Raw genomic sequence first — 19253 nt, 5'->3', positions numbered from 1 at the left:
GGAGGGATGTGTTCTATAATAACCTGGTATGACTATATATACAGGGGGAGGGATGTGTTCTATAATAACCTGGTATGACTATATATACAGGGGGAGGGATGTGTTCTATAATAACCTGTTATAACTAGTGGAATATACAGGGGAGGGATGTGTTCTATAATAACCTGTCAGTTATAACTAGTGGAATATACAGGGGAGGGATGTGTTCTATAATAACCTGGTATGACTAGTGGATTATACAGGGGAGGGATGTGTTCTATAATAACCTGGTATGACTAGTGGAATATACAGGGGGGAGAGATGTGTTCTATAATAACCTGTCAGTTATAACTACTGGAATATACAGGGGAGTGAAGTGTACTCATCCCCTCCCGGTAGTGTGGGATGTGATTGGTGATGTTATGATTGGAACTTTCGTTATTTACCATTTGCTGGCTAGGAGAAACAGCAGATTCCTCAGAGGCCATCCAGGATGCTGGGGCAGAGTGCAGGGGTCATACACACCCACGGTTACCTGCAACATTAACAAAGCATATTTGACCTAACCTTAAAACCAGGAAGTCTCATTGAGGCCAAAATACCACTTTTCTAAGGGAGACTTTACACAAGAGGATTGTGGATTGTGCCAAGAAACTTCAGTGACTTCATAGAGACCTTACCTGAATGAACCAGGAAGTAAAGTGCAAAGGCAAGACATGTAAAAAAAAACACCCACACGCACAGTGTAATGTTTATTGTGCCATTAAATCTAACCAGCAATATAGGACATCCTTATCAGCATATTGATAGCCCAGTCTTACTCCACAGTGAGCAAAGAGTATGTACAGGTAAATTCAAAATGAAGGAAACATCAGTAAATGAGGGTTCTGGTACCTCTGTTACGGTGCATTTTCCTGGCATGAATTAGGTCTACTCAACCCCTTAGAGGGCAAGGTAAACTAGCCTGGCTACCCACTCAACCCCTTAAAGGGCAAGGTAAACTAGCCTGGCTACCCACTCAACCCCCGTAGAGGGCAAGGTAAACTAGCCTGGCTACCCACTCAACCCCATAGAGGGCAAGGTAAACTAGCCTGGCTACCCACTCAACCCCTTAGAGGGCAAGGTAAACTAGCCTGGCTACCCACTCAACCCCTTAGAGAGCAAGGTAAACTAGCCTGGCTACCCACTCAACCCCTTAGAGGGCAAGGTAAACTAGCCTGGCTACCCACTCATCCCCATAGAGGGCAAGGTAAACTAGCCTGGCTACCCACTAGGTCTACTCAACCCCTTAGATGGCAAGGTAAACTAGCCTGGCTACCCACTCAACCCCTTAAAGGGCAAGGTAAACTAGCCTGTCTACCCACTAGGTCTACTCAACCCCTTAGATGGCAAGGTAAACTAGCCTGGCTACCAACTAGGTCTACTCAACCCCTTAGATGCAAGGTAAACTAGCCTGGCTACCCACTCAATCCCGTAGAGGGCAAGGTAAACTAGCCTGGCTACCCACTCAACCCCTTAGAGGGCAAGGTAAACTAGCCTGGCTACCCATCCACATCGCTCTGGCCAACTGACGTTTATTCTCCACCATGTATCTGGATTTGCCTCCCTTCCTAGAATATGAACACATTCTGACCGTTCTGATTGGTCCCAGAAACCGATTGGTTGGGCCAGAGGAGCTACATGATGACGTCATCAACTTCGAGTGGTTTGATTTGTTAAGAGATGATTCAAAAATCGCTGATGAACATGTTTTGTACAACGCCCCTCATTTCGAAAGTCACACAAACGGCTGGGCTAGGACGGCAGTGTCAGACTGAATGTACTGATCCCATCCCACAGGGCACCAGTGGTCTCTTCCAGGATGACAACGCCCCCCCCCATCCCACAGGGCATAGTGGTTTCTTCCAGGATGACAACGCCCCTCATTTTGAAAGTCACACAAACGGCTGGGCTAGGACGGCAGTGTCAGACTGAATGTACTGATCGATAGAGTCGTGGAATTAAGTTCATGGTGAGTCGCCAGGCAAAAAGGTAAAAACGTCAATAAATACACGGCCATTCTGGGTGATCACCTTGAACCTATGGCGAATCAGATCTATCCTGATGGGAGTGATCTCCTGTGATCCCCCATCCCACCAGTGGTCTCTTCCAGGATGACAACGCCCCCCCATCCACAGGACACCAGTGGTCTCTTCCAGGATGACAAAGATGAGAGAGGCCTGTAATTTTCATCATAGGTACACTTCAACTACGACAGACAAAATGAGAAGAGAAAAAAAAAATCCTGAAAATCACATTGTAGGATTTTTTTAATGATTTTTTTTTCTCTCATTTTGTCTGTCATAGTTGAAGTGTACTTATGATGAAAATTACAGGCCTCTCTCATCTTTTTAAGTGGGAGAACTTGCACAATTGGGGGCTGACTAGATACTTTTTTGCCCCACTGTGTGTTAGCGTGTTTCCTTTATTTTGGCAGTTACCCGTCGGTCTGAATAAGGTCTTATTCGGGTACTCTGTCCCCAGCCCACGACCCCTGACCTTCTTGGGAAGATGAGTAGATCGTAACTTATTTCATCTGTAGCCTAATAAACAGCATGGTTTCCTGAGTCCTAGTGAGAGGCCCACACATCATATCATCCAAGTTAACGGCGATATGATGGTTATTGGTTATGATGGTTAGGGCTCCCCGAGTGGCACAGGGGTCTACGGCACTGCATCTCAGTGCAAGACGTGTCACTACAGTCCCTGGTTCGATTCCGGTCTGTATCACATCCGGCCGTTATTGAGAGTCCCATAGGGCGGCACACAATCGGCCCAGCGTCGTCCGGGTTTGGCCGGGGTAGACCGTCATTGTAAATAAGAATTTGTTTATAACTGACTAGTTAAATAATCGTTAAATAACTTTTTTTTTATTTCTTTTTTTATAAAAAAATGATTGGATCCATATTTGCACATAAAAGCGTTTCCACCGGCATTTCTCCCATAATTAATTTTACCGACACAAAAAGATCCCACCCATGTCAAACGAACATTTATAAAATTACAGCGAAACTTCATGTTCCTGTTTCCATCACAGCTGTGGGGATTGTGTATACTTTACTGCATCGGAACTGTGGATGGAAATGTGATTAATAATGACATAGAAATAGAAAAACAAGAACAGTCCTCTCCCATTACAGACCCAACAAAATGGGCCATTCTGATCAGCATAACTCTTTGCCCCCCAACGCCGCTACTGACCTTGTTGAGATCAGTGTTGAAGCTGTCCCAGTCTCGTAGCTGGGCCACCTGGACAGTATCCCCTGTGTACTTGATCAGGAAGTAAGGAACAGCTGAGGTCCCTGTTTCACCGCACAGACTGTCATAGGCTGCCTGTAAGGCTGAGGTCTGGAGGGGAGAGACAGGGTATAGGTCAACACACTCTCATAGGCTGAGGTCTGGAGGGGAGAGACAGGGTATAGGTCAACACACTGTCATAGGCTGAGGTCTGGAGGGGAGAGACAGGGTATAGCTCAACACACTGTCATAGGCTGAGGTCTGGAGGGGAGAGACAGGGTATAGGTCAACACACTGTCATAGGCTGAGGTCTGGAGGGGAGATACAGGGTATAGGTCAACACACTGTCATAGGCTGAGGTCTGGAGGGGAGAGACAGGATATAGGTCAACACACTGTCATAGGCTGCCTGTAAGGCTGAGGTCTGGAGGGAAGAGACAGGGTATAGGTCAACACACTGTCATAGGCTGAGGTCTGGAGGGGAGAGACAGGATATAGGTCAACACACTGTCATAGGCTGCCTGTAAGGCTGAGGTCTGGAGGGAAGAGACAGGGTATAGGTCAACACACTGTCATAGGCTGAGGTCTGGAGGGGAGAGACAGGGTATAGGTCAACACACTGTCATAGGCTGCCTGTAAGGCTGAGGTCTGGAGGGAAGAGACAGGGTATAGGTCAACACACTGTCATAGGCTGAGGTCTGGAGGGGAGATACAGGATATAGGTCAACACACTGTCATAGGCTGCCTGTAAGGCTGAGGTCTGGAGGGGAGAGACAGGGTATAGGTCAACACACTGTCATAGGCTGAGGTCTGGAGGGGAGAGACAGGGTATAGGTCAACACACTGTCATAGGCTGAGGTCTGGAGGGGAGAGACAGGGTATAGGTCAACACACTGTCATAGGCTGCCTGTAAGGCTGAGGTCTGGAGGGAAGAGACAGGGTATAGGTCAACACACTGTCATAGGCTGAGGTCTGGAGGGGAGATACAGGATATAGGTCAACACACTGTCATAGGCTGCCTGTAAGGCTGAGGTCTGGAGGGGAGAGACAGGGTATAGGTCAACACACTGTCATAGGCTGAGGTCTGGAGGGGAGAGACAGGGTATAGGTCAACACACTGTCATAGGCTGAGGTCTGGAGGGGAGAGACAGGGTATAGGTCAACACAGAACTACTAGGAATGATTTAGATCATCTAAACCTTCAGTTCACCCCAGACTGTCTATATAGGAGACATCCAGTCATCAACCTAACCTTATAGTAGGCCTAGCCTATAGAAAGCTGATGGGATACTCCTCTTTTTAGTAGAGGCCATCACTCTGTTTTCTCACACAATTTCATAGCCTATAGAAACGTTGCTCAACATGATCTCATGGAAGTGATTGATTAGATGTTCCATTACATTTGCATTGATGTCAGAGTGATTAGAGGGACAATAGAGTGCGGAGTACCAGGCAGTCAGCAAGTTTGGCAGGCTACTAATGACCATCAGCAGCATCAGAGCTTGGAGAAGCCTAATTATCGTGACTAAACGGCCGCGTGGAATTTGACTTCCTTTATGACTTGAGACCGCCGGTGTGGCGGTAATACAGTCCCCGAAACATCCATACCTCAACCTAACCTACATTTAATACGGTCCCCGCAACATCCATACCTCAACCTAACCTACATTTAATACGGTCCTTGCAACATCCATACCTCAACCTAACCTACATTTAATACGGTCCCTGCAACATCCATACCTCAACCTAACCTACATTTCACCCCAGACTGTCTGTATAGTCTTTCCTAGGATTGCAAGATTCCTGTAACTTTCCCAAAAAGTCCTAAGTTTTCCATAAATCCTGTTTTCTTCCTTATTCCTTCCTATTATTTATTTAGGGAAAACCTGGTAAATTCGGGGAAGTAAAAAAACATGAGCTGGCGCCCAGAATAATAGTTTGTGTGGAGGTGCTGACTAACGGAGAATAAACTATCAACTATCATAATAAAGTCGCACACTCCATGTATAACCTCCCAACAATTTAATGGGTATTTACCGATGTGAAGGCACAGTGATGGTGAAGGCACAGTGATATGAAGGCACAGTGATATGAAGGCACAGTGATGGTGAAGGCACAGTGATATGAAGGCATCAGTGATGTGAAGGCACAGTGATGGTGAAGGCACAGTGATGTGAAGGCACAGTGATGGTGAAGGCACAGTGATGGTGAAGGCACAGTGATATGAAGGCACAGTGATGGTGAAAGCACAGTGATGTGAAGGCACAGTGATATGAAGGCACAGTGATATGAAGGCACAGTGATGGTGAAGGCACAGTGATATGAAGGCATCAGTGATGTGAAGGCACAGTGATGGTGAAGGCACAGTGATATGAAGGCATCAGTGATGTGAAGGACTGACTCTGAGTTCCCCTGCTGTCTGTGTTCCCCTGCTGTCTGTGTTCCCCTGCTGTCTGTGTTCCCCTGCTGTCTGTGTTCCCCTGCTGTCTGTGTTCCCCTGCTGTCTGTGTTCCCCTGCTGTCTGTGTTCCCCTGCTGTCTGTGTTCCCCTGCTGTCTGTGTTCCCCTGCTGTCTGTGTTCTCCTACTGTCTGTGTTCTCCTACTGTCTGTGTTCTCCTACTGTCTGTGTTCTATGTTTGACTTTTACAGTCGTAAAGTTGACTCCCCAGAACATTCCAGATTATTGTGGGTCAAGAGGCAGGTGATAAGCAGAGATCCTGTTCACACACACCCACACTCTAGTGATGCTCTGGTTGACACACACACACCCACAACACAACACTCAGTAACCTACTTTAGTGTGGTCCATTGTACATCCTCTAATCTATGTATAAACTGTGGGTACCTGTTTAGAAGAGAAGACTTGATCTAACGTAGCCGGCTCCTTGAGGATCTTAATTCCCTCAGAGAAACAGAGAGCTGGGAAACAGAACCAGTAGTAGAAGTGGTACTTCTTCAGGTCCTGGCAGAGAGAGGCAGAGAGAGGCAGAGAGAGGCAGAGATAGAGGGAGGGAGAGAGACAGAGAGACAGAGAGACAGAGAGACAGAGAGACAGAGACAGACAGAGACAGAGAGAGACAGAGAGACAGAGACAGAGAGAGAGAGGCAGAGAGAGACAGAGACAGAGAGACAGAGAGACAGAGAGACAGAGAGACAGAGAGACAGAGAGAGACAGAGACAGAGAGAGACAGAGACAGAGAGAGACAGAGAGACAGAGACAGAGAGAGACAGGCAGAGAGAGAGGCAGAGAGAGACAGAGAGAGGCAGAGAGAGACAGAGAGAGGGAGAGAGGGAGAGAGAGGGAGGGAGAGAGACAGAGACACAGAGAGACAGAGACAGAGAGAGACAGAGAGACAGAGAGACAGAGAGACAGAGAGACAGAGAGAGAGAGAGAGAGAGAGAGAGAGACAGAGACAGAGAGAGACAGAGACAGAGAGACAGAGAGACAGAGACAGAGACACAGAGACAGAGACAGACAGAGACAGAGACAGAGACAGACACAGAGAGAGACAGAGACAGAGACAGAGAGAGACAGAGACAGAGACAGAGACAGAGAGAGAGAGACAGAAAGACAGAAAAAGAGAGACAGAAAGAACACTTAAATGCAATGAGCAGAGCCAAGTGTAAAAGTAATTCAACTATATTATAAACGTATACATGGTGTATACAAAACCATGTTTTACGCACTGCATAAGTCAGCAAAAGGAATTTGCAGAGGAGGGATGGGTCCTTGAGAGCATCACCGGACTGTATGGACTCCCAAATCTGGCAAGAACAAGAAGGGGAACTGAAAACATGAGATATTTCCTGAACAATACTACATAAGAAGCTAACATATTGAACACAATTACAAGATGGCCTCATGTAGTAAGAATATCTGTCAATGGCCTATGCTCCTTGAGGGGGCGATAGAATATATGTAGGTAGAATACATGTTTAGATATAGATAATTGGGTCTCACCATGGACAGATGTAGTGTATTTCTACGTATGTGATATATGTCTACATGTCTATCAATGGGCCTTACCTCCGTGGCCTGTTGTTCCAGCAGTGCTTTTTTGTCTGAGGTCTTAAAGGCCTCTAGTGTGTTGGTGTTGTACAGGGTCCCTGTGACGGGACAGCAGCGGGCTGGGCTGGGGCCATCCCTACACAATGGATCAGGAGCAACACATCCCATATCCCATTTGTTAGCCGTCACTAGAGATATAGAAGACGTACTGTACCAGTCAAAGGGAGTGATATCTACAATCTGAGGAAACCAAAAAGGGTTCTGTCTGGAACTGCAAAGGGTTCTGTCTGGAACTGCAAAGGGTTCTGTCTGGAACTGCAAAGGGTTCTGTCTGGAACTGCAAAGGGTTCTGTCTGGAACTGCAAAGGGTTCTGTCTGGAACTGCAAAGGGTTCTGTCTGGAACTGCAAAGGGTTCTGTCTGGAACTGCAAAGGGTTCTGTCTGGAACTGCAAAGGGTTCTGTCTGGAACTACAAAGGGTTCTGTCTGGAACTACAAAGGGTCCTGTCTGGAACTACAAAGGGTCCTGTCTGGAACCACAAAGGGTTCTGTCTGGAACCGCAAAGGGTTCTGTCTGGAACCGCAAAGGGTTCTGTCTGGAACCACAAAGGGTCCTGTCTGGAACTACAAAGGGTCCTGTCTGGAACTACAAAGGGTTCTGTCTGGAACTACAAAGGGTTCTGTCTAGAACTACAAAGGGTTCTGTCTAGAACTAAAAAGGGTTTTCCTATTGGGACAGCCAAAGAACCCTTTCCTAAGAGTGCAGCTCTAATACTTACGCCTCAAATGCACTAAACTCCAAAGTCAGGCGAGTGGGGAGGCCGACCGGATCGCCTAGTTCAATGACAATAGACACAGATCAGTCACAGGTATCAAAAATTATACTTTTTGCAAACCCACACAATTGTGCCTCACAAGTAGTCTCCATTTGACTTGTGATTGAACATGACTGAACTAAGTCAAGACAGTCACATAAAGCCAGGTTTGTTAGGCCTATAAAATGTCATTGTATAGGTAGCCTATAGGTATAAAGTCACCATTGTAGTAGTATGTACCCTTGGATATTCTTTTGCAATTATTTCTTACTAGTATGAAAATATATAATATTAGGCTAGCCTATGTATATCTCTCTCCATTTTACATGTGACAGCTGTCAACATTGAAGAACCAAGTCAAGAGAGACAGTCACCCAAAGCTCCAAGAATGGTCCTCATGGTTTCATTACGCACCATTGTAGTAGTAGCCTTTGATATTCTTGGGGCTTTCATCCAGTCGGTAATCATTGAGTTTCTTCTGAGTGAGCTGGTGCCAGAAGCCTGCCTCTAAGGCACTGGAGAAGGGAGCAAACTGCAGCTTGTGATCTGCACTGTCTTTGTCTACGGGCACAGAAGCCATCTCTATCACCGATCCTGTTCCTTGGTGCTCAGATACAATCTATATAGAAGACATGATAGAGTGGGTGGGGGGTATAGGAGATGAGGAGGGGGGGGGGGGGGGGCGTGAGATGATTGGAGAAGAGGAGAAATTAAAATAAGAGGAAAAAGGGAGAGAAGAAAGAAAGCAAAGAGAAGTCAAATTGTTCATGACAGGAAACAATTTAAGGAACTGATATTGCTACTTTACATGATTTTTAGCACGTCGATTAACAACTGGACTCCATATGGGTCATCTCCTACAAAAGTTTTCCAACTGTTATTTACTGGAGATGTTGGGAGTGTATACCTAGTTAAACATGTTAAATCATGTATTGTTGTGTGACTCTGGGTGTGCTGGCAGAGTGACAAAAGGAGCTTTTCAGCAGTGTTGTTAGGGAGTTGTTCCTAGCTAGCTAACTGTCATGTGGCAACAATATTCAATTCACAACTTACACGTCTATTCCACACACACACACACACACACACACACACACACACACACACACACACACACACACACACACGAGATCTGGCAGTTTGTATACTCAGCTGCCTGGGAGATACGAATTATCTGATTGTATTATATCTTCTGTTTCAATAACACGATTACAGCAGCCAGCTGTGGTTTCCTGCATGACTAGTCTACATGACAACAGCTAGCTAGCTAACTACAGTACTAGAGTAGTCACGCTGTTCCACTTTCCACGGTGGAGTCGATTTTACAAGGCTCCTGTCATGCACATAAACACGACAAGTTTAACTGAGCCAAAGGATATGTGATTTAGCTACATTCAGCTGTTGAACACTGGGAGAAGTGCGTTTACATTTGATTGGTTTTACCCGTGATACACTTACCCCAAATACACCTCGCTTCCTTATTCAGATCATGTGATCTGTCGTTGCCGCAATGCACTATGGTACGTGCACAATGTTGTTGCTATATGTAGCCGTTCGCTAACTAGCTGGTTAGCCGTTCGTTAACCCAAATACACCAGTTAGCCGTTAGCTAACCCAAATACATCAGTTAGACGTTAGCTAACTAGATGGTTAGCTGTTAGTTAGCCGTTCGCTAACCCAAATACACCAGTTACCCCTTAGCTAACTAGATGGTTAGCCGTTCGCTAACCCAAATACCCCACTTAGCCGTTAGCTAGCTAGATGGTTAGCCGTTCGCTAACCCAAATTAGCCGTTCAGTTGCTACATTTGTCTCTTTCTGTTGATTGTTATGTAGCCAAGTAAATTCGGACTCAAATCTTTTTACTGGCTACAACTTGTCAGTGTACGTTGCTTTGTGGGGGGGGGGCAATGTCGACTTGGTAAATCTTAACGTTAGCGAATTTAGCTAGCTGTCTGCTAAAAAAAACTAGCTAACTGTAAAAAATAATAATAATAAATTCCAGTTGTAAATTATGGCGCAAGTACCATGGAGTAAAAAACGAAAAACCAAAACATGAACATAAATCCGCAAACAATGAGACAAGAAAAAACGGACAGAAACTTGTAGGCTCCACTCCTCATCTCGACGTTACTACTCTGCTGCCCGGATGAGCCAATACAACTATCGATGTTTGTTTTTTTGCTAGTTAGCAATAATGCCGAGTTAATAACAACCCAACTATCTAACTAATTAATGAACAAACAAAAAAGCACCAGGAAGTAAGTTGACGGATAGTCCTTCAAACAGGCCAAAAAGAAGGGGACATAGTCGCATGTGTCTTCTGTAGGGAAAAGCATGCTCTAGAAGGCATGTCAAATGAGGATTTTCGTGTTGAGCCACATTCCATGCACTCAACTTCATTGGTTATTTAATTGGTTGAGTTAAACCAACCAGGCTAGGCTGGTACTGCACCAGGCAGTTTTTCCATGCAGCACCAACCCAACTTGCCACAGCCCACTTTAGCTTCTAATCGTTTCCCAATGATCCTCATCAATAGAGTATTCACTTCACTGTGACATGTAAAGATAAACTAGCTGTATTCCATTGGGTCCAGCTACAATGTAGATGCATCAGTATTTCTGCGTCCAATTTCATGCCACCACTTATGTGCATAGATGGACAAGGGCCAATGGACATCAGTAGGGGCCCCTCACCTGTCTCTAGCTTATTGTCCCTAACCCTTGTTTACAGTTCTGAACAGTGGATAGGTATAAACAGTGTAGTAGTGGAGCTTCCACCAAATAGCCAACAGCTTACAGATCAGCTCACCGTGAAGGGTTAGGAAGTGAATTGGGACAGTTTGTGAGTCATGTGTTTTGGTTCCACCAGAGAGGAATAGCTGATTGCAATACACTAGAAAATCGTTGTAAATGTCTGGATGTTTGTCAGTATAGCCTTCGGAGGTAATTCTCTGTAGTCCAGCTATTCACATATTTGGCCATATTTGTTTTTTTTAATCCCCAATAATGTTTTTACCCAAGATTATTCAGGCCAAAGTGAAAATAACAATAATTATGGTGGTTTTGCATGACCTCAACTCAGGATGTGGCCAACACATTATTAACAGATATTGACATTTTGTCTACATAGAGAATGAGCAATGAGTAAATGTATTTAGTTCATGTTAAAACACTTATTTTTTATTGTAGAATGTAAACATATCATGTTGCCGTGTTTACCACAGTGTGAGCACTGAGTTACAGCAGTAATGTTTAGTCTACACTGGCGCCCCCTCAAATCAAGACAAATCACTGAAACACTTTGAGATGTATGTCTTTTTGTATAAATATTTTTGGTAAGGGAAGTACAGTATAACAGTTGCATAGGTTACTCATCTATTACAAACCCACCCCGTTCAGACACTTTTATTGGACATTACAGACACGAATGACTAAAATACATGTTAAAAGTCAGACAAGACTCCATGAAGACTGGAATGCATGGTTGGTTGCATTTTGAGATAAGACACATTTCCGTTTTCACAGAAAATTGACAATTAAGGTTTGAACTTGAACCAGATTGTATTGAAAAGGGGGTCTCTTTTATTGGAAATTATAGACACGACTGACTAAAATAAAAAGTCAGACAAGACTCAAGACTGGAATGCATAGTTTGTTGAGTGAGAAGGATGATGCTTGGGTTTGATACAGAAATACTTAGGCCTACAATAAATAAGCATTATATTTACAAAACTATACAAAGTTAAGGTACCAAAACTGAAGTTACTCAAAACATGCAAGCACACCTAAGTTTAAAGCAGCATCGATAACATAACTTAAAGGGCTACCTGCCAATCAAGGCACTGTTCAGAAAACCTTTCATCACAAATGAATGTGTAAAATCTTTTTGAACACCCTTTTGAAATTCTCATTGCAGAGGGGGTATATGAACGGGTTCAAGGTAGAGTTTATATACCCAAGCCATATCGTGAACATATGTAGGTCGTGATGTACACAGGTTTGGCAGAAAGCCATGACCATAAAGACTATGAAGTATGGGATCCAACACGTCATGAACCCAGCTATAATACAGCCCAGCTGCTTGGCCGCTTTGTGCTCCTTATGGACCTGAAGGCTCTGCATACGCTGCCTGGACTGGGCACAGAACTTCTGCCAGGTCTGCTTTAGAGTCACAGCGTTGGCTACAGCGTCCGGGTTAGCACCATCGTCGGGCTCCGAGTCCTCCTGGGGCCATGGTGACGGGGGTGAATTCAGAGACTCGGTGAAATCGTTGTACAACATGGTGGTGTATCTCTGCACGTCAGCTATCTGGGTTATCTCGCCAGCCACAGAGTTTAGCGGCGCGGCTCTGTCGCTCACGGATACGTACAGTCCCTGCGTGTTGTTGTCGTCGGTGTGTGTGAAGCGGAGAGGTAACGTTGACAGGTTCAAAGGGGTCTCTGAGTCTGAATTCTTCTCCTGAAAAAACAAAGAGCTGCTCTTTCTTTTGCCCTTTACAGTCTTCCTCAGACGTTTTGTCATTCTGAGCAGGGAATGACTGGAGTGAGCGTCTTTCTCAGACTTGGGTTCCCTGGATGCGTTGGTTTCAGCCGTATCTGTTGAGTTGTACAGCTGGTCTAAAGTGTACTGATCAAAGTCACAGTCGTTTCCCTTATTTTCCTCGTTAGAAGACTCGCAGGGTCTATTTCCTGTTTGGACTTTGTGTCCGATACGGTTTCCCGCCGTGGAATCTGTAGGATTGATAATCTTTTCCCTCTCTCTGAAGTGCCTCCTCACAGCCATGTAGATGCGTGAGTAGAAACACACCATCAACAGAGACGGAAGGTGGAAGTTAAACACAGAAGTTAAAACCTTAAACCACGTAACAAACCGGAAATCGGTGTCACACTTATTTTCCATTTCCGGTTTAAGATCGACAGTAGCAAACGACCTCCACCCTAGAATAGGAATAATCCACATCGTAGACAACAACCAGGCCCCTGAGATCATAACGCTAGCTCTCCTTCTGGTTCGGTACTTCAGGTACCTCAGCGGCTCGTGAACGGACCGATACCGATCCAGACATAGTATAAACAGACTAAAGATGGAGGCTGTGCTGGCTACGTAATCCATGATGAGCCAGAACTGACAGACGACCCTCCCCAGCCTCCACTCGTCCTCCAGCAGATACACCAGGTTGAGGGGCATGACGGTGGCCCCGACGATGAGATCCGCCACGGAGAGGCTGACGATGTAGAGGTTGCCCACCGTGTGGAGGGTCCTCTCTTTCTTCACGGCGTAGAGTACCAGGATGTTCATGACGACGGTGAGCAGGGACAGGAAGCCCAGGAAGACACCTAGGGTAGATAGGATAGATTTGTTTTATTTCACCTTTATTTAACCAGGTAGGCTAGTTGAGAACACCTTTATTTAACCAGGTAGGCCAGTTGAGAACACCTTTATTTAACCAGGTAGGCCAGTTGAGAACACCTTTATTTAACCAGGTAGGCTAGTTGAGAACACCTTTATTTAACCAGGTAGGTCAGTTGAGAACACCTTTATTTAACCAGGTAGGCCAGTTGAGAACACCTTTATTTAACCAGGTAGGCCAGTTGAGAACACCTTTATTTAACCAGGTAGGCTAGTTGAGAACACCTTTATTTAACCAGGTAGGCTAGTTGAGAACACCTTTATTTAACCAGGTAGGCTAGTTGAGAACACCTTTATTTAACCAGGTAGGCCAGTTGAGAACACCTTTATTTAACCAGGTAGGCTAGTTGAGAACACCTTTATTTAACCAGGTAGGTCAGTTGAGAACAAGTTCTCATTTACAACTGTGACCTGGCCAAGATAAAGCAAAGCAGTTCGACACAAACAACAACACAGAGTTACACATGGAGTAAACAAACATACAGTCAATAACACAATAAACAAGTCTATATACAAGTGTGTGCAAATGGCTTGAGGAGGTAAGGCAATAAATAGGCCAATAGTAGCGAAGTAATTACAATTTAGCTAATTAACACTGGAGTGATAGATGAGTGCATAGAGATACTTAATTGTCTATAGCTTAGACCCAAATGGTGCCTTTCTCAACACACACACACACACACACACACACCTAGTAGGGTATTGTGGAAGCTGTAGTGATGCTCGACGGGTATGGTTGAGTTGGATGGTGACTGTTGGGTCTCATGGTATGGTTCTCTCGAGATGCTGTGGAAGAAAAGAAAAACACTCCCATTGTTCCCAATGCTATACGAATGGTGTTGACAGCCAACACAACAAACACTGCAGAAACCATTAAGAACACCTGCTCTTTCCATGACAGACTGACCAGGTGATCCCTTATTGATGTCACCTGTTAAATCCACTTCAACCAGTGTAGATGAAGGGGAGGAGACATGGTTAAAGAAGGATTTTTAAGCCTTGAGACAATTGAGACATGGATTGTGTATGTTTGCCATTCAGAGGGTGAATAGGCAAGACAACAGATTATGTGCCTTTGAACAGGGTATTAGTAGTAGGTGCCAGGAGCACTGGTTTGAACGTGTCAAGAACTGCAATGCTGCTGGGGTTTTCACGCTCAACGGTTTCCCATGTGTATCAAGAATGGCCCACAGTGGAAGGCATTTACAGTCAACATGGGCCAGCATCCCTGTGGAACGCTTGACAACTTGTAGAGTCCATGTAGGGGTGAGAGGTGTCCTTAATGTTTTGTAGAATTTCATTAGACACACAAAGTGGTGGCTGCACTACCTGTCTGTGGTGAAGACATCAGGTGTAGACTGAATAGAATCCATCATGGTGCTCGTCTCTAGATGACTTCTTTATCTTAAGTATTCTTTTTGTGAAGAACCGGTGATCTGTAGGATGTGCATGTCATCCCTCCTCCTCTTCATCCTTTCATGATCCCTTCACATGATATCAGAAGTGTTGGAAACATCAGGAGTAATCACAGCAATCTGTATCCATGTATCCTCCCTGAGTCAATACCCCCATCAGCCAGTACTGTATCCTCGCTGAGTCAAAACCCCCATCAGCCAGTACTGTATCCTCCCTGAGTCAATACCCCCATCAGCTAGTGCTGTATCTTCCCCGAGTCAATACCCCCGTCAGCCAGTGCTGTATACTCCCTGAGTCAATACCCCCATCAGCCAGTACTGTATCCTCCCTGAGTCAATACCCCCATCAGCCAGTGCTGTACCTACAAGGTCAAAATAAATAACAGATTATTAACTTAATAAATCTCTCAAGGTCAGACACTGCCTGTTTGCCAAATGGCACCCCATTCCCTAGGTAGACCTGGTCAAAAGCAGTGCACTACATAGGAAATAGGTTGCAATTTGGGATGCAACCAGCAACAGGTTTTATAGAAATCCTGGTTGGAGAATTCCGTATTTCCTTCTTATTACCCTCTGATTCCGAGAATCTTGCAACCCGGAAGCAACCCTAGCTCCAACCAGGAAGCAACCCTAGCTCCAACCAGGAAGCAACCCGAGCACCAACCAGGAAGCAACCCGAGCACCAACCAGGAAGCAACCCTAGCTCCAACCAGGAAGCAACCCTAGCACCAACCAGGAAGCGACCCTAGCACCAACCAGGAAGCAACCCTAGCTCCAACCAGGAAGCAACCCGAGCACCAACCAGGAAGCAACCCTAGCACCAACCAGGAAGTAACCCGAGCACCAACCAGGAAGTAACCCTAGCACCAACCAGGAAGCAGCCCTAGCACCAACCAGGAAGTAACCCTAGCACCAACCAGGATACAACCCTAGCCTCAACATGACCTCTCACTGAACCTTATAATACAGGGTTTGATTCGAACCAGGGACTGTAGCAACACCTCTAGCACTGAGATGCAGTGCCTTAGACCGCTGCGCTACTTGGGAGCCATTTCACACTTTTGGTTTGATGAATCACACAGCAAGCAATTCAAGGTTACTGAAAAGTTGTTAAATAGGCTACCTGAAGATGAGAGACCTTCATAACCATCTGGTAAGAAAACTAAAGGCTACTTGTTTGTGTTGAGAACCTTCTTCCCCTGTGTGTGTTTACACAGAGATTCCAACATGTATACAAGGAAACCAGACATGAAGTAAATATTTTGTTTTCGGGGGCTTTTCTAACATTGTATCGTCAACACTTTACCAACCTTAACCAAACACCCAGCGACCACATCAAGAGGTTCGGACCTGGGTTTGAGTCCAGGTCAGGCTACCCCCACAAATTTGCTACAATAGTTGGTGGTTTTCTGACCAAAAGAGCACAACAACATTCTGTTGCTCAGTAGCCTAATTATTTAGTAGGAATTACCCAGATAGCACATTTGGGTCCTTGGAACTTGTGGGAACGTACATTTTTGGCTTCCGATTGGTTCTGGGAACAAAGCATACGTTTCCTGACCTGTAAAACTGAATGTTTTTTTTAAATGTTCTGAGAATGGAAGTGAAAATTTTGCCTGTTATGGGAACAATAATTTAGGTTCCAGGGGAGTTCTGAGATCATTTTACTGTGGTTCCAGGGGGGTTCTGAGAACATTTTACTGTGGTTCCAGGGGGGTTCTGAGAACATTTTACTATGGTTCCAGGGAGGTTCTGAGATCATTTTACTGTGGTTCCAGGGGGGTTCTGAGAACATTTTACTATGGTTCCAGGGAGGTTCTGAGAACGTTTTACTATGGTTCCAGGGAGGTTCTGAGAACATTTTAATATGGTTCCAGGGAGGTTCTGAGAACGTTTTAATATGGTTCCAGGGAGGTTCTGAGAACGTTTTACTATGGTTCCAGGGGGGTTCTGAGAACGTTTTACTATGGTTCCAGTGGAGTTCTGAGAACATTTTACTGTGGTTCCAGGGGGGTTCTGAGAACATTTTACTGTGGTTCCAGGGGAGTTCTGATAACATTTTACTGTGGTTCCAGGGGGGTTCTGAGAACGTTTTAATATGGTTCCAGGGGGGTTCTGAGAACGTTTTAATATGGTTCCAGGGAGGTTCTGATAACGTTTTAATATGGTTCCAGGGAGGTTCTGATAACGTTTTACTATGGTTCCAGGGAGGTTCTGAGAACGTTTTACTATGGTTCCAGGGAGATTCTGAGAACATTTTAATATGGTTCCAGGGAGGTTCTGAGAATGTTTTAATATGGTTCCAGGGAGGTTCTGAGAACGTTTTAATATGGTTCCAGGGAGGTTCTGAGAACGTTTTACTATGGTTCCAGGGAGGTTCTGAGAATGTTTTACTATGGTTCCAGGGAGGTTCTGAAAACGTTTTACTATGGTTCCCCGAAAGTTTCCCTGGAGGTTTTATTAACATTCTGATACCAGAAACAAGGTTTTTTGAATAACTTCCTTAAAAAACTTTCACTGAATGTTTCAATAAGGATTTTAATATCACTGCTAGGTTAGGTGAAAGATGGGACACATAGAAATGTATTTGTTTTGGCATTAATCATGCGGACACATTTCTTTTTCGTTGTGGCACAGCGTCAGTGAGATTTAAACCTATGATCTTCGATTCTCTAGCTATGGAATTTGTCCACTGCGCCACTAGGATGGAGCTAGAATGACATGTTTTTTTTGCTTTTGTTTTACAAAGCTGTTCATTTTAGTCTATTCCAACGGACCCCATTTCAAAGGAAACAAATACTCAATAAGATTGAGATCAGGTGTGGGCAATTAGTGGTTGTGGCCAACACACCTGAACACAGATGTGTTGATGCTGAGACCGGAATGTGTGTATTTCAAGAACACTCTTAAAACGTTTTCTTGAACATTACTAACGTTTTCTGAACGTACTGAGAACATTATTTTAAATAGAACCATGAGGGAACCTGGTGGAATCATTATGCCGAAGTATTGAAATTCCCACCTGAGAACGTTGTTTCTTAACGTTCTCTGAACGTTTTGAGAACAATCCCAATGTCAAACCAGTTGGAGAACATTCCTACAACCATGAACACGTTTTTTTGGGGGGGAAAACTTAACCCTGTTTGAACGTATGGGAAACGTTCTGTTAGAGAAATGAAATGACCAAGAAAATAACGTTATTTTGTAAAGTTCCTTAAATATATGCTGAGAAATGTACCAAAGCCAAGCAACTATTCTGCACCATTTCCAGAACGTTGTGGGAAGGTATGCAAAATAACCATAGGACAACCACTCTCTCACAAAGCTCTAGGAAACACATTGTTCTCAGAATGTGTGTTAGCTGGGTATAATATGATTTTTTTTTTTTAACCATGAAATAAAATGGTATTCGATCATTCTCATGATAGTAGCCTATATCCTAAGCAATTACATGTTGTGAATTTTCATTATTTTATTACCAGGAATCCCAAACTGTTCAAATGCCGCCTGTGGAATAAACAAAAGAGCAGCACGATCCACGGACAGGTATCGCAAACTTTGAACTGTTTCTTTCATTTTGTATTACTTTCATGTTGAGAGTCTTGTTTTATGTTAAATTGGCATACATTACCAGCAATAACTATATATGTTTAAAAAAGAACATGTTTAAATAATGTTTTTACTCACCTCGAAGTTGGAAAATCTGTAATAAAATGTAAAACCTTTAGATTTGTAAAATAGGACGGTTGACGCGTGTTCCCAGCAGCGGCAGGCAGTGTGAGAACATTGCCCGTTGCGGACGGACGCACGCAGTCACCCACCCACCTTCTTTATCTAGACTCGGAGAGCAGCGCGCATTCAAGGTCTACACTCTACTTACGTTTTATTAGATTATTGCTTCAACGACTGTTTACGAAGAGGATTAATACAGTATAATCACAGCCTTAGATATTCTGTTGAGATATCGTCAACAGTCGCTGAAAGAACAACGTAACATTCTGTAAACATGTTAGGTCTATGTTATAATATCTCTTGGACCGTACAACTGGACACCAGTCTATAGTCTACTGTTGGGTTTAGCAGGACCAGAACTAACTTCATAATCTGGAAGCTACAGAGGATCCAGAGAATCACTGTATTGTACTGTATCTCACTGTATCTCACTGTATTATACTGTATCTCACTGTATTATACTGTATCTCACTGTATTATACTGTATCTCACTGTATTATACTGTATCTCACTGTATTATATTGTATTATACTGTATTGTACTGTATCTCACTGTATTACACTGTATCTCACTGTATTATACTGTATCTCACTGTACTATACTGTATCTCACTGTATTGTAC

General features: G+C 44.3%; 2 protein-coding genes across 3 annotated transcripts in view; both read right to left on the bottom strand.

Moving 5' to 3' along the window:
- The window catches only part of atg7 (ATG7 autophagy related 7 homolog (S. cerevisiae)), a 103032-nt gene extending 92611 nt beyond the window's left edge, over positions 1 to 10421 (bottom strand). Inside the window, 8 exon segments of the mRNA XM_031825792.1 lie at positions 426 to 514; positions 3220 to 3366; positions 6100 to 6216; positions 6942 to 7019; positions 7282 to 7399; positions 8042 to 8096; positions 8492 to 8696; positions 9533 to 10421. Of these exon segments, the coding sequence (XP_031681652.1) occupies positions 426 to 514; positions 3220 to 3366; positions 6100 to 6216; positions 6942 to 7019; positions 7282 to 7399; positions 8042 to 8096; positions 8492 to 8657 (770 nt within the window). The 5' untranslated portion in view covers positions 8658 to 8696; positions 9533 to 10421.
- Positions 10422 to 11233: 812 nt separating this feature from the next.
- Positions 11234 to 18705, bottom strand: hrh1 (histamine receptor H1). 2 transcript variants are annotated; one of them, XM_031825797.1, is made up of 4 exons: positions 18587 to 18705; positions 14814 to 14969; positions 14176 to 14270; positions 11234 to 13411 (listed from the first exon to the last, which is right to left on the bottom strand). In XM_031825797.1, the coding sequence occupies exons 2-4, from the start codon at positions 14858 to 14860 to the stop codon at positions 11937 to 11939; spliced, it is 1617 nt and encodes a 538-aa protein (XP_031681657.1). In that variant the 5' UTR covers positions 14861 to 14969; positions 18587 to 18705; the 3' UTR covers positions 11234 to 11936. The 2 variants fall into 2 exon arrangements, with proteins under 2 accessions (XP_031681657.1, XP_020332206.1); XM_020476617.2 differs by lacking the exon at positions 18587 to 18705 and having other exon boundaries at positions 14814 to 16758.
- Between the last annotated feature and the right edge of the window lie 548 nt (positions 18706 to 19253).

This window comes from Oncorhynchus kisutch, linkage group LG5, assembly GCF_002021735.2.
Source record: "Oncorhynchus kisutch isolate 150728-3 linkage group LG5, Okis_V2, whole genome shotgun sequence".
In the NCBI taxonomy this organism is placed as follows: domain Eukaryota; kingdom Metazoa; phylum Chordata; class Actinopteri; order Salmoniformes; family Salmonidae; genus Oncorhynchus; species Oncorhynchus kisutch.
Note: the sequence above shows the minus strand (reverse complement) of the source record. Positions and strands in the feature narration are given on the sequence as shown.

What these genes read in the sequence shown, in the direction of transcription:
- hrh1 (XM_031825797.1), bottom strand. Translation starts at nt 14,860, where the DNA reads ATGATGGATTCTATTCAGTCTACACCTGATGTCTTCACCACAGACAG. An exon ending in GATGTCTTCACCACAGACAG is followed by an intron (nt 14,271 to 14,813) that starts GTAGTGCAGCCA and finishes TTTCTTCCACAG; the next exon opens with CATCTCGAGAGAACCATACC. An exon ending in CTTCCACAATACCCTACTAG is followed by an intron (nt 13,412 to 14,175) that starts GTGTGTGTGTGT and finishes TATCTACCCTAG; the next exon opens with GTGTCTTCCTGGGCTTCCTG.